We start from the raw sequence: 15,840 nt of genomic DNA, 5'->3' as shown, positions 1-15,840 counted from the left end.
TGCATGCAAAAATCCATCATCCTTCAGAGTTTAAGCCAAGCTAAATTGAAATACACACGGGGGTAGATTGAGAGGTTGACTTGGAATGCACAATCCTTTCCCTTAGGCTTAGGGACTTATCACATTTACATAGAATTACATAAATGTACAGCACAAAAACTGGCCAGTTGTCCAGTTGGTGTCAGTGTTTAAGTTCCATACAAGCCTCCTCCCATGTTCTTCATCTAACCTTATCAGTATAACCTTCTATTCCTTTCTCACTCTTGTTAAACTTTTATCCTACCACTCTATGCCCCACAGTGTTTTAAATCATAGTATCTGACAGCATAGAAGGAGGCCATTCAGTCCACCAGGCCTGTATTGGCCTTTGGAAAAAGCAATCCATTTCGTCCCACTTTCCTTCTCCTGCCACCATATCAGATGTATGGATGTTTTTTTAAATTGACAAAATTAAACTTCCTCAGCCTCAGTAATCTCAAACCTAATACCATAAGATCATAAGCAATAGGACCAGGAGTAGGCCAGGTGGCCCACCGAGCCTGCTCCGCTAGTCAATAAGATCACGGCTGATCTGATTGTGGTGTTAAGTCCACTTTCCTGGCTGCCCCCCAAAACCCTTGACACCCTTGTAGATGAAAAATCTGTCTAACTCAGTCTAGAACATATTCAATGACACATCCTCCACTGCTCTGAATTCCAAAGACTAACAAACCTTTAAAAGAAGAATTCCTCCTCATTTCTGTCTTAAATGGGAGAGCCCTTATTTTTAAACTATGTCCCCTATATCTAGATTTCTCCACAAGGGGAAAAATTCTCTCAGCATCCAGCTGGTTAAGCATGGTCAGAATTATATATAGATCACCTCTCATTCTTCCAAACTCCAATGAGTATAGGTCCAACCTGCTAAATCTTTCCTCAGAAGACAACACTTTCATCCCAGTGATCAGCATAGTGAACCTTCTCCAATACAAGTATATCCCTCCTTAAGGAGACCAAACTTGTGCACAATACTCTAGGTGTGGCTCATCAATGTCCTGTACAGTTGTAGCAAGACTTCCTTACTTTAATACACCATACCTTGTGCTATAGAAGCTAACATTCCATTTGCTTTCCTAATTATGGGGAGGGATGGCGTAGTGGTATTGTCACTGTTCTAGTATTCTAGAGACCCAGTGTAATGACCTGTGGAGCAGGATTTGAATCCCACCACGGTAGATGGTGAAATTTGAATTCAATAATAATCTGGAATTAAAAGTCTGATGATGACCACGAAACCATTGCTGATTGTCAGAAAAACCCATCTGGTTCACTAATGGCCTTTAGGGAAGGAAATCTGCTGTCCTTACCTGGTCTGGCCTACATGTGACTCCAGATCCACAGCAATGTGGTTGACTCTTAAATGCCCTCTGAACAAGGGCAGGGATGGGTAATAAATGCTGGCCTAGCCAGAAGCACACACATCCCATGAACAAATATAATAAAAAGCCTGTTGTACCTGCATGCTGACATTTTGTAATTTAAAAAATTATTTCATGGGTTGTGGGTGTTGCTGGCTAGGCCAGCATTCATTGTCCATCACTAATTGTCTTTTAGAAGGTGGTGGTGAGTAGCCTTTTTGAACCAGTACAATCCATGTGGTGTAGCTACACTTTCAGTGCTGTTGGGCTGGAAATTCCAGGATTTTGACCCAGCGACAGTAAGGAATGGTGATGTAGTTCCAAGTCAGGAAGGTAGGTGACGTGGAGGGGAACTTGCAAGTGATGGTGTTTCCATGCATCTGCTGTCCTTGTCCTTCTGGGTGGTAGAGGTTGTGGGTTTGGAAGGTGCTGTCGAAGGAGCCTTGGTGATTTGCTGCAGTGCCTCTTATTATTGGTGCACACTGCTGTCACTTTGTGTTGGTGGTGGAGGGAGTGAATGTTTAAGGTGGCAGATGGGCTGCCAATCAAGCAGGCTGCTTTGTCCTGGAGGTGTTGAGCTCCTTGAGAGTTGTTCATTCATTCAGACAGGTGGAGCATATTCCATAACTCCTGACTTGTGCCTTGTAGATGGTGGACAGGCCTTGGGAGCTAGGTGGTGAAGTACTCAATGCAGAATTCCTGGCCTTTGACTTGCTCTTGTATCCACAGTATTTATATATGACTGGTCCAGTTCAATTTCTGGTCAATGGTAACTCCCAAGTCGTTGATAGTGGGGGGGTTCAACTCACTCACCCAGACTGTTTGGAAGTTAACACATGAAGGACCACTCATAGATAATGGTAGCGCTATGTAGCACAATGATTGCAATGTGTGCATACTTAAAGTATAACGCAGTTGTCATGACCAGCAATAACCTCTGATAAATATCTTAACAATGAGTTAGATTCATGGATGCTGAAGACCAAGTGAGCTGTGGTCCCCTTATGAGTAGAGATATTCATCATATTTCAAGACTGGCAATAACGTATTATCCTATTCACTTATGTCAATATATTGGTGACAATTCTAATCTGTTAAAGCAAGCAGTTTGTTGACAAGTGGGTGATACATATATTGGGACATATTAACTATTGGAGATCATTTATGTGCAAAATATATTAAGTATTCATTATAGTCTGATTTATATAAGTGTGATCAAATGAAAGAAGAAAGACCTGTATTTATATTGTGCCTTTCATAACCACAGGACACCACAACGTGCTTTGCAGGCATTGATGTACTTCTTGAAGTGTATAGTTACGATTGTAGTGTAGGAAATGTGGCATCCAATTTGGGTGCAGAAAGTTCCCAAATACAGAAAATAAATAAAAAACAAGATTTGTTTTAGGTTTTGGTTGAGAAGTAAAAATTGGCCAGGACAACATGAAAGCACTTTTTGTTGAAGAGTGTTGTGGAGTCTTTTAAACCCACCTAAGGGGGCAGATAAAAGTTTCATCCACAAGATGGCATCCCTGACAGTGTAACATTCCCTCTCAACTGCACAGAAGTGCTTTCCTGGATTTTTTGTGTTCAAGCCTGCGGAGTGGGATTTGAACCCATCATTTTGTATCATTCTGACTTTGAGGTGAGAGTGCTATCTCTGACAGTAATAAATGTAAATATCATAACATATAAATACATATATAACTATTTGTAACAACAAAAATTAATTAAAGTTTGTAAGTAGCATTTCTGATTTAAAATTTCTGTAAAGTTTGTTTACACGGATTTTCCTTAATTTAATTTGAAAATAATCATTTGAGAGTATTCAGATTCAAGCAGCACTTCTTACTTTTGAATTAGCCCTTCAAACTTATCAGAGAATAATAGATGATAGTCAGCATTTTCACCATGCCTAATTTATAGGTTTCATAAGCCATTCTGCCTCCCCGAACTGTGTCACCCTCTGTCAGGTGTCAATTGCCAAGACAAGATCCTGTTGACACATGGGACATTAAAAGAACACTTTAAATACTGTTGGTGAGTTTTTTAAAATTGTCAAACTAAGCGTGCCAGTGTTTATGCTGATGTTGACACACTTGGTAAATATTAGGTACAAATGTGAGGAGAAGAGATTATAACTTCATTTTTTGTCAACATAAGCAGGGTGTTGACTTAAATGAGTTTGATGTAAGTGGAGAGGACTGTATTCACAGTGCTAAACACAGTAGTAAATAATTAATGGCAGTTTTTTAGAAAGTTTGTTGAACTTGTGTTGTGATGCAGCTTTGTCATTGTGTTGGCTCATTGTTAGGAAATCTTTTAATACAGTTAAATAATTCCTCATGATTCAGGCCTGAGTGTGTTGCCCAAATTCAAGTTTATTACTCAGGCACCAATAATATAATAACTATTAGCGTTACACAATAGATTCATACAACCTAGTTTTTTGCAGGCCCAAGGTAATTAAAATTGGCCTCTGTAGATGTTGTCCTTTCGGCCATCCTGTGAGTTCTGACTTTAGAGGGTCTGTTCCCTGATATAATATGTACCCTTTCTTTGTGAGTTATATCACATGATACCCAGAATGTATATGGAAGTAAGTTCCTTCTCACCAAACCTCCAGACTTCACATAATGGCTGTCTTGATGGTTTAACTATTAAACAGTTAATATACAAACACTGTAACTCCTGCCATCGACCAGAAAGGCGTCAGTAACAGTTGTACATGACCATCCGGCCCACACTGCAGCCGCTGGCGCATGCAGAACTGATCCTGACCTTTTTCCGGCTGCAATTCCTGCACAGCTTGGCCAGCTCATTCGATTTTTAATAGGGCTCTTAATCCCAGAAGCATTGTCTCAAACCCCACACTGGACGATGAGTGTTTTATTTATTATTTCTCATTTATTATTTATTTATTTATACTTTTTATTCAAAACACTGAACAATTGTGAACAAAGGCCTTTGTCACAGGTACAAGAATGATAAAGAGTGAACAGTGGCTTCCTGGGAGAGCTCAGCTACCAAAGAACACATTCATTTGTAGAAAATAGTAAACGTTAATAAATAATGGAAGGTGGAGTAAGCCCATACATTCTGATGCTTCTCAAAGTCTGACATCGCCTCTGTGCATGTGCTCCCTCTAGTGTTGTGGCACAATAAAGGCAACCTATTACTAAAGGGTATAATAAAAACAAAAATAAAAATACCTGGAAAAACTCAGCAGGTCTGACAGCATCTGCGGAGAGGAATATAGTTAACGTTTCGAGTCCGTATGACTTAAAGGGTGGCCTTGATAATCTCAAATAGTTGTGGTACAGCTTGGGTATTCCCATGGTTCTGGCCAATACGCAATACTCACACCTGACGTGGGATGTAGCCAACATGCCTGCTATAGTTTTTACTCCCATTGCACTGATGTTAACACAAATTCAAATTCTGATGATCACACCAAGATGTGGTTAACTATAGGACTCAGGTAAATTCTAACACTTATCTTTGGAACAATGATTTTTATTTTCATTGATAACTCTGTATGCCACTATTACGAAGCAATATAGAGTCTGAATGCTGTCTTCAGGCCCTTCCTTCGTAGCCTACCATGAGAGATACGCCATGGAAGTAGAAGAAATTTTGAAAGTAATATTTCTGTTACCAAACATGATAGAGAATTTTTGTCCAAGAATATATATATGAACTCCAATATATGGTGGTGGGTTTCTTATTGGATTTTGTTATTCTGTGAGTTTACCAGACTGGAATTATTTTTAAAATGATACCTGTGTAATATGGAATATCTGTGAAAGTCCTTTATATTAGAAAACAATCATTAGTTGTTTCTACATTAAAAATAAAACAATTCTTCATCTTCTGTCCAAGTAGCTATTTAACTGATTTAAAGAAAACACATTCAACCCTAAAGCATATTTTTTAAAAATGTGGATAGAATGAAATACATTCTAAAAGTTTTCTATGATTCTGTCTCCCAAAAACACTTTGAGACTGGGCTAATTGAAAATTTAAAACCTGAGACTGACTACTTTTTGTCCTGCAAGGTTATTAAGGAACCAAGGCAGGTAGATGGAGATAAATTACAGATATCAAGATCTAATTGAATGGCAGAACAGGCTCGAGGAGCTGAATGGTCTCCTGTCCTATGTTCCAACGAAGATAAGGACTAATTTTAAATAAGTTGCGTTTTTTTTAAAAAGTGCCTTTCACTGCACTATGTTTCCAGTGCAATCCACCACAGTACAGAGCATTCACTGCAGGCCTATTCAACTCAGCTTTTTGGAATCCAATTCCATGCACTCATTATAATTTCAGTGTACTCCATGGCCTTCTATATTGTGTTTACTTTTTATAGAGAGTACAAAACACATCCTCCCGGCCAGCACCACAGCGAACTATGGTCAAGTGTCCGGAGGCAGAACTTTGCTGGGTGGGATTCTGTCAGGACCACGCCTTGCAGTAGATCAACCAGACAGCCGGAGATGTGATTGGAGGTCGGGGCGCGACCATTTGATTGGGCAGAAAAAAGGATACATTTCTCACAGGCTGATAGACGGTGCATGAGTCTGCAGCAGTATGGAGTGGAGTGAGGAAGCTATGCAGGTATATGGCAGCTCTGGCTGTTTGAACTGTGTGGAATAGGGACAAAAATCAACTGCATCAACAATTGGTCTGCCAGTCATTCAGTGAAAATCGTGCTCCTCTTTGCCCGTAACTGAGTAACACTCTGCCCCTCCCAATGTTGCTTTATTTTTCCCGACTTTTCAGGGGCTTTCAGAACATATTTTTGGGAGCTGAAGGAAATGTGATAGGTCTGTAAAAATTTTGTAACGGGGTGAATATGTTTATCGTGAAGTAGGGTATTTGGAAGCATGGAAGTTAGATTTCATTTGAAATAACTTTAATTTCTAATGTGTTACAAATGCAGAAACACCTTAAAAGCCAGTTATTAAGGGGAGCTAGTAAGGTAGATTTAGATTTTGCTAAATTGGAGATAGAAAATGACATTGTGATGCCCTCTGATTTTTTTTCCACTATAATTGTGTTGTAAATGCAAATGTGTCCCTGGAATTATAAGTAACTCCAATGACTATTCTCATGAGGTGCCTTTTACTAGAGTGGCCAGATGAACAGCTAAATCTTATTGCTTCAGACCCCATGAGTAATGCATAGGAGATCTGCTAGTGTGTGTGAATATCTTAAGACTTGTAAATTATTTTCCCCAATTACAATCACTTGCTAGTATCAGTTTTTGAATACAAATGTGCCATTTGGTTTAAATCTCCTAGGGTGTTATGTATGCTGTGCTGTTCTAATTATACATGTGAATGATTCATGTTGTTGGAGTGGTTTTGTGCCACCCTCTGGGATAAGGGATGCACTTTATATGCATGAGGTTCAGGGCTCAGTCCTTGTCTCCAAAAACTCTGGCTTTCTTAATTCAGGTACTTTTTCAGCAGGAATACAGGGCTGAACTTCTCTTTCAACCTGAGCAAACTTGTTAATTTATTAAAATCAGCTGCTCTACCATCTTGTTCCTGTTTCACCTGATTTTGATTGTCTGCCATTTTGTATGTGTTGTACTTTACCACAGTGTTGTATCTTAAGTTTGTTTCCCAGTCACACTTGGATATAATGTGCCTTTTATTAATTGCCATGCATAAATTTAAGCAATGGGAAGGAAGGTTGACTTGCCCACATGGCCCTGCTACACCTGTGGGAGATATTGATCTTTAGTAGCAGCAGAAGATCCATGTGTTGATTGCAAATTGGTTTGATTGCTGTTAGGGGATGGGTAGCCAGAAAACAATTTTATAAACGGTCATAAACTGTGCTACAGTACCAATAGCCGTTACCTGTTATGTACCAATTTCAATCCAGCTCACCAGCCAATCACCCTTGCTTCCCCATCCAGATTGTGGTATCTCAACCCAGTCTTGCTAATAACCCCAAGATGCAGCTTTGTTTAACTTAATTAGTGACAGGGGATTGATTAGAACAGGGGCTTGCAAACTGTGGGTCCCCCCCTTTGAGGCAACAATGACCACTTTGGAGATGAAAGTGGCCCAAATGGAACATTTGCAGTGGGCCACTTTGATAGAACTACACCTCTTGGCATACCTGTGTCTAGAGTATGACTGGTTATTGTGAGATCTGCCAGAGCTGGCCTCCATTTTGCTGCCAGTGAGTTTGATCCAACAGTATTCACTATGTGACCCTTGGGCCACTTGTCTTTCTTGCCCCTCTCCCAATCACCACTTCCCACAGTGAGGGTAAGATGAAAGAGTTAGTATGTAAAAAGTTAAGTAGAGAATTTTGGGGCCACTTGGGTTCAAGACAGCCAGTGTAAAAATTACAGGTCAGGAACATAAGCCACTCTTATTGCATGTTTTCTTATGGGAGAGTGATTTTTCATTTGTTCAGCATGCCACTTTTTAGGAACACACTAGAAGTGCTAAACAAGGGATGTTGTGCTCAATATCGAAGCTTGGTTAGATCACACTTGGTGTACTATGCACAGTTACTAATGTGTTCAGCCTTTGTAATTTTTTGTGTTTTAAGTAACAAGATACCTTTTAAGAAATACAATCACAATGAATCTATAAGTATTTCTTTTAAATTCAACCTGTGGCCTGATTTTAAAATTTTCTAATACCCCATGCTGTTTTTCTAGTGAATACCACTGCTTTGATCCCTCTGTGTGTGAGGGGTTTGTGTAGTTATAAGAAGGAGCAGATTGATGAAGATGTTAATGCAATGCTGTATCAGCTTTGTTACTGAATAAATGAGTTTATTAAATAAGCTTCTTTGCTTAATTAATGAGCGTGTTTGATATCCTGGCTAAGGTGGAGGAATTCTCTCTTGGCTGCTGGAGATCAATCCAGGTAAAATTCAGAGCCTTCAAAGTGATATCACATTTTACTTCCCTTTGCACTCTCTTGCTCCCCACCCCACCTCGCCTTTCTCCCTATGCACACTCTCTGGGGTCACAGCAAGTTAAAAACATTAAAATAGGGTCACGGTGGGGAAAAAGTTTGGGAAGCACTGGGTTAAAAGACACACCATCGTCCAGGACATGCGTGAGCATGCCGTCATGGAATTGTTGAACCATTGTGACGAATTCCTTAGGGCAGCTGGATTTTTAAGTATTTCACGTCACTTTAGCAGTTAATGAATAGTTGAAGCCCCAACACAGATCCATGTGGGACACCAGTAATTACATACTACCAATTGAGTACCTGTCCATTATCCCTACTTTCTCTCCTGTTGCTCAGCCAATTTCCTAAGCTGGCAGTAATTTACCTTCATTTAACTTTAGCTAACAGTCCCTTATGAGGGACCTTATTAAATGTCTTCTGGAAGCCCATATAAATAACATCCATAAACATTCCCTTGTCAACTACTTTATCATTAGCTCTTCAAAAAAAACACAATCGGATTCATCAGGCATGACCTGCCTGCTATAACTCCATGCTGGCTGTCTCTAATCAGCTGAAATTTTTTAAGGTGTTCAGTCACTACCCTTATAGATTCTAATCCTTTCCTAACAATAGATGCTAGGCCAACTGGTTTCCTTCTCTCTCTCCTTTCTTAAATAGTGAATTTACCTGCACAATTTTCAAATCTAAAGGATCAGTTCCTGAACTGAAAGAAATTTGGAATATTATAGTTTGGCATTTGCAATGTTCTCACCTACTTGCTTTAAAATCCTGAGATGGAAACCATCTGGTCCTGGGGACTTGTCATTCTTTAGTGTTTTTTTTCTTCATTATGGTTATTTTGCTTGTTAACTTTTGAGTCCCTAATTCAATATTAGTGTCCTTGGGATGTCCAGTGTGCTGACCTTGTCCTCTATTGTAAATTCATTAATTATCCAACATGTCCTGCATATCCTTATTTTGACTTAAAATGTCACTTATCAGCTTAAGAAACCCACATTGCTCCTGTTCACCCTTCTTTCCTAATGCATGTCTCTTTTGCATTCCCTCTTTGTGGCTCTTGCTATCTGTTCTGTCACCTTTCTGTTTTTGTAACTCTCCCAGTTATCAGAATCTGTGCCCTTGTCACTTATGGCTGCTTTTTTATCTCTTGCTGCTTAAGGGTATAAACTGGCTCTGTGTCATGTTACTTTCTTCTTTGATCATCTGGTGTCTACTGGTAAACTTGGGGCTTTCTGTAACTAGTGGACACAGTGTCTGGTAATGCACATCAAAATATTATGATTTTAGATTTTCAAGCTTCCCTTTGGTTTGGTTGGGATTTTGTTTTAAATGACTGTATTAATTGTGCTGGCTTTCAGAGTTTGTAGGATTCACTTGTAGAATTGTTTTTCTATTGACACTGAGGTAACCTAGTGTAACCCTATTCATCAACACAAAATAGGCATAATGTGAGATGTGGAACAAAAGGTGAGTCCCAAATCCCAACTGGACCATCAAAAAGACAGAATCACAAAATTGTTACAGTGCAAAAGGAGGCCATTTAGCCAGTTTCTGCATGGGTTCATTTGGTGCCCTCCTCCCTGTAACCCTGCACATTCTTCTTTTTCCATTAACAGGCTAATTCCCTTTTGATTGCTTCGTTAGAACCTGCCTCCACCACATTCTCAGGCAGTGCATTTCAGACCTTAAACTCGCTGCATTAGAATTTCTCCTCGCATCACTTTTGCCTCTTTGCTTTAAATCTGTGCCCCCTCATTCTTGATCCTTTCATAAGTGGGAACAGTTTCTCTCTATCTACTCTGTCCAGACCCCTCATGATTTTGAATATCTCTTATCAAATCTTAACCTTTTCTCTAAGGAAAACAGTCCTAACTTCTCCAATCTAACTACATAGCTGAAGTTCCTCATCCCTGGAACCATTCTCGGGAATCTTTTTTGCACTCACTCTAATTCCTTCGCATCTCTTCTGAAGTGTGATGCCCAAATTGGACTTGATACTCCAGCTGAGGCTGAACTAAAGTCTTATACAAATTCAATGTAACCTCCTTGCCCTTGTACTCCATGCCCCTATTAATAAAGCCTAGGATACAGCATGCTTTATTAATCATGCTCTCAACCTGTCCTGCCACCTTCAATGACTATTGCATATGTACACCCAGGTCCCTCTGCTCCTGCACCCTTTTTAGAGTTGTACCCTTTATTTTATATTGTCTCTCCTGTGTTCTGTGACATAGTTCTATGATGTTTCAGATCCTCAAATATAAGGTGTTTTGGACATCTGGATGAATGGTTAAGATACATAGTATATGCCATGAGCAACTTTGGAAAGCTTTTATGATATGTTAACATATATAAAGAGTTGATTAGGTAACTTTGCTAGATTTTAAAACACTTTTCATTGAAGGAGAAAGGGATCAGATCTACACTTTTGAGCTCCTCTATTTGGATTTTGGGACAGACTCTGACAGTTATTCAATCCAGGCAGCTAAGGCAATAGGTTGAGCTGCTTCAGTGTTGACAGGTCATTATAGTGACTTTTGATGTTGCTGAAAAGGGATATGTTGCTGAAGATTTTTGTACATATGAATTAGGAGTAGTAGTGGACCATTCAGCCCCTTGAGCCTGCTCTGCCATCCAATAAGATCATAGCTGATTTGACTGTGGCCTCAACTCCAGATTCCGCCTACCCCTGATAACCTTTGACTCCTTTGATAGTCAAGAATCTATCTATTTTGGCCTTAAAATTGTCAATGATCTTGCCTCCACCACTCTATGGGGAAGAGAGTGCAAAGGCTCTCAATCCTCAGAAAAAATTTCTTCTCACATCTGTCTTAAATGGGAGATCCCTTATTTTTAAATTGTGTCCCTAGTTCTAGTCTCTCCCACAAGGGGAAACATCCTTTCAGCATCCACCTTGTCAAGTTCCCTGAGGATCTTTGTTGAAGTAGTTCTGATGGTGGCTAGAGAGGAACTCTAGCACATTAAAGGTGGTTACTGAAAAGCTCTTGAAGTATACATCATTGTGTGCTAGATGAGCTGGCAAAGCTCCTCACATAACAGTGCATTTGCAAGCACACAGCAGTATTACTACAGCAATTAAGTGGCTGCTGGTAACCTCACTGCTGACCTTACTACAACAAATATTTTTTCATTACTATGCACCTTGATAAAGGTGCAGAGAACCACGGAACCATAGGAAAGTTACGGTGTGGAAAGAGGCCATTCAGCCCATCGTGTCTGTGCCAACTATAAGAGAAAAAGAAGCTAGCCACTCATTTTTAATCCCATTTTCCAGCACCTGGTCCATAGCCTTGCAGGTTATAATGCTTCAGGCGCAGATCTAAGTACCTCTTAAGTTGAGCGTTTCAGCCTCCCACCAACCCAGGTAGTGAATTCCAGATGCCCACCACCCTCTGGGTGGGAAAAAAAGTTTTTCCTCATGTCCCCTCTAATCCTTCTACCAATCATCTCAAATCTATGGCCCTGGTAATTGACCCCTCAGCTAGGGGAAACGGGTCTTTCCTGTATACCCTATCTAGGCCCCTCATAATTTTGTACACCTCAATTAGGCCACCCCTCAGCTTCCTTTTTTCTAAGGAAAACAATCCTAGCTTATCCAAACTTCATAGCTGCAATTTTCAAGCCCTGGCAACATTCTTGTAAATATCCTCTGCACTTTCTCCAGAGCAATTATGTCCTTCCTGTAAGGTGGTGACCAGAACTGTGTACACAATTCCAGCTGTAGACTAACCAGTGTTTTATACAGTTCCAGCATTACATCCCTGCTTTTGTATTCAATACCTCATCCAATAAAGGAAAGCATTCCATATGCTTTCTTTACCACCTTATCCACCTGTCCTGCCACCTTCAGGGACCTATGGACATGTGCTTCAAGGTCTCTCACTTCAACCCCTCTCAATATCCTCCCATTTATTCAGTATTCCCTTGCTTTGTTTGCCCTCACCAAATGCAATACCTCTCACTACTCTGGATTGGTTTCCATTTGCCACTTTTCTGCCCAACTGAACCAAACCATTGATATCAGAGGATGTCTTTGGTTTCCATAGTGTGTTGTCCCTGGTGTCTAAGAGTTCAAGCTTAGTCTGGGAATGAACCTGTACAATGCCTATCCAAGTTTCCCCCTGCAGGAAAGCACATGGTTTTTCAATGTCCTAGCCTCAGATAATGAGTTCCAGCTCAGTTAAAACACCCCAATCTGGGAAAGACTTGACCTGATGACTATCCTGTGAAGTTTTACAAGGCTCGAACCATGGAGCTTTCTCTCTCTACCGTTTTTGTTGGAGACCAGCCTCCTGTATATTTTCAAGATGGCCCCAATCCTTTTTATACATTTAAAAAAGGCAAAAATTCCATTCAGTGCTCATCAAATTACCCAACAGAAAGGTATTGGGAAAGAAAATTAATATATATTTTGGAATCTTCATTTAGTGTTATTAGAGGTGAACAGTCAGAAGCAACAAATTCCCTGCCACTTTCTTTGTTGGAGATTGGTTCCACTTTTTTTTCTCTTACCTATTTAAGTATGTCATACACTGCCTCTTATTTTTTCTCTCTTCCTCCATTCGATACGTTCCATTCCTTCCTAAACTACAACTTGGGATAAAATCTAAAACACAACTTTTCATTTCTTGATTTAGGATTCTGGGTATGACATTGAGCTGTTTGAGAATGCCCCTGACCCTGAATTCATCTGTACTATCTGCCACGGCGTGCTCAAAAACCCTGTGGAACTCGGCTGCCAGCATGTCTTCTGCAAAAGCTGCATTGCGAAGTGGCTTACAGAGTAAAGACTTCTTGCTAATAACTTTTTAATAAATACCTAATTCCTGATGTATTTCAAAGGAGTGTGTACCTGTATTCTGAATGAAATTGTTTGAATGCAGGGATGTGTGTAGAACTTTGGTTGAAAATGATGAAACATTGCTTTCACTAAGTTTCTATTGTTGAATCAATTTTGATGCATCTCACATCTATATTAATTTAAAATTGAAGTATGTGTAAATATTTTCAGAGGCCTAAGAGTACGCTATTACATGTTACTTGCTGTTAGCTTGCAGTCAAATAGCAAACTGCTGGTATTTGTGAGGCCATTTCCTATTTAAAAGTATTTTTATCCCCTTTCTTACCTCCACTCCACCTACAAAACAGTTGAAAATAGAATCAGCATAAAATGTTACACTTTGGGGATTAATCAATATATGAATTCCACTGTGGAACATTTTTGCCTTTGGCACATCTCTCAACTCCAACATGATGCATGGTGCCATTCTCTATGTTTTGGATAATGTCTGTGATGTAATCCGCTGAAGAATACAGGCATAAGATTCCGCTTTCCCTATAGAAATGGTCCTTGCAGCTTCTTTGAAAATTGAAAATTCTGTGCCGTGGTCTTGCCAACTAAAAACAGGTTTTAGATTGTTCCATTCAGGAAACTGGGAGAACATTTCATATCTGAGAAACATTTCGTATCTGAATAGATTTGAATTTAGTTTCCAAAAGTCAAAGAATACTCTAACTTGACGAATTTGGGTCTTTTCTAGTAGATACATATCCTTTCTTCAGCATTTTTTTTTAAGTACAAAGATTTACTTTAAAACCACTTAATTGCATGAGTAGTTTTATCTCTATTAAATCTCATAACAGCTTCCCTTGTGGATTCATAGATGTTTATGATGCAGAATGTAAGCTCCTGTTTCATTTGGTCTACACTAAATTTGCTGATTTTTTTTTTCAACTGGGGGTCAGTGGGTGTACTCGTTAACGTTAGCTTCCAGGATGGGGGAGGGGAGGGCAAAGTAAGTTGTCTCTTTATTGCTATCCAGTAATGCTGCTCCACAATGTATCAATAAAGACACAACTGGTACAGTTTGCTTATCTTTACAATCAAGTGGCGTATTAATACTCAAATAGGGACAATGTCTAGATGGCTGAGGCAGTTGAGGATTACTTCCAACTCCTAAATGTGAGATCTCTTTTTAAAAGAGTGAAAATGGAAAGGATAATGGGTGGAGGAGGCAGGATTTTTTTTGACCCTGTAAAATAACTTGATTGTAAAGATTGGATGAGGTATGTAAGTATGTCTTAAAATGTTTGAAGGATGTTTTGGAATGTATTTTAGGAGACTGAAGTGATCTTAATCTTTACTTGTGCCTCATACATATAAAAATATAATACAAAGTTATTTTGCAAAATATATAAATAGTTCTTAGGTGTCCTGTGGAATAATGAGCTATCAAGTGGGCCAACTGGTGATTGCAATTGTAACAATATATTCAGGAACAAAGCTGCGTTTTCTTTTGCTTAATGTAATATGATTTTCCTTAGGAAGCAAGAATGTCCTTACTGCAGGAAGAAGGTGCGAAGTGTGGCTCGATCGGTGATACCTATGATCCACAACATGATTGGTCGATTGATCATGAAGGTAAATTGTGAACATTGAAGTTATGTATGCTTACTGGAGAGTCATCAGCTAAAAGCTGACCTGATTTAAGGATGCCAATGCATAGCACTGTGAAGTGGTAATCGGTTTCTGTCTTATGATTTTTCGTGCTCTGTTTCTCAACCCTGCAAGTAGTGGTGGAAAAATGCTGAGGAAATTTGGTAGATATTTCCTGCGTCAAAATTTTGTTTCTTTTGCAAGAGCTTAAGAACAGGTCTTCAGACTGCCTTTTTATTTGGAAAGAGAAGAAAGAAATTCTAACTCTTTCAGACTGCAATCAGTGCTCTTTCAAAACCATCTTGTAGAATTTTATAAATACAGAAGGCGGCCATTTGGCCCATCATGCCTGTACCAGTTCTTTGAAAGCATTATCCAATTTATCTCCTCTCCCTGCTCTTTGCCTAACCACTCTACAAATGTTTCCTTTAATATTTTGCATTAAAGGGAGAGATGGTGTAGTGGTAATGTAACTGGACTAGTAACCCAGAGGCCCAGGCTAATGCTCTGGGGACATGGGATGAAATCCCACCATGGCAGCTGGTTGAATTTAAAACTAAATTAATATATATAAAGAAGAATCTGGAATTGAAAGCTAGTCTCAGTAATGATGACTGTGAAACTATCATCAATTGTTGCAAAAACTCATCTGGTTCACTAAAGTCCTTTAGGGAACAAAATCTGCTGTCCTTACCTGATCTGACCTACAAGTGACTCCAGACCCACAGCAATGTGGCTGACTCTTAACCAACCTCTGAAATGGCCTAGTAAGTCACTCAATTCAAAGTCAATTAGAAAACAAAAACAGAATTACCTGGAAAAACTCAGCAGGTCTAGCAGCATCGGCGGAGAAGAAAAGAGTTGACGTTTCGAGTCCTCATGACCCTTCAGCAGAACTGAGTATAGTTAGGAGAGGGGTGAAATATAAGCTGGTTTAAGGTGGGGGGGTGGGGGGAGAGAAGTTGAGTTGGGGGTGGGGTGGTGGTTGTAGGGACAAGCAAGCAGTGATAGGAGCAGATAATCAAAAGAT

The 15,840-nt window shown here is 39.6% G+C and overlaps 1 protein-coding gene across 1 annotated transcript in view; it reads left to right on the top strand.

Moving 5' to 3' along the window:
• The window catches only part of rnf151 (ring finger protein 151), a 36,691-nt gene that overhangs the window by 1,785 nt on the left and 19,066 nt on the right, over window positions 1-15,840 (top strand). Inside the window, exons 2-4 of the mRNA XM_078559286.1 lie at window positions 5,769-6,014; window positions 13,012-13,157; window positions 14,699-14,795. Coding sequence (XP_078415412.1) covers window positions 5,988-6,014; window positions 13,012-13,157; window positions 14,699-14,795 — 270 coding nt within the window. The 5' untranslated portion in view covers window positions 5,769-5,987. The remainder of the gene's footprint in view (window positions 1-5,768; window positions 6,015-13,011; window positions 13,158-14,698; window positions 14,796-15,840) is intronic.

The sequence above is a fragment of the Cetorhinus maximus genome, chromosome 15 (genome assembly GCF_964194155.1).
Source record: "Cetorhinus maximus chromosome 15, sCetMax3.hap1.1, whole genome shotgun sequence".
Taxonomy (NCBI): Eukaryota; Metazoa; Chordata; class Chondrichthyes; order Lamniformes; family Cetorhinidae; genus Cetorhinus; species Cetorhinus maximus.
Note: the sequence above shows the minus strand (reverse complement) of the source record. Positions and strands in the feature narration are given on the sequence as shown.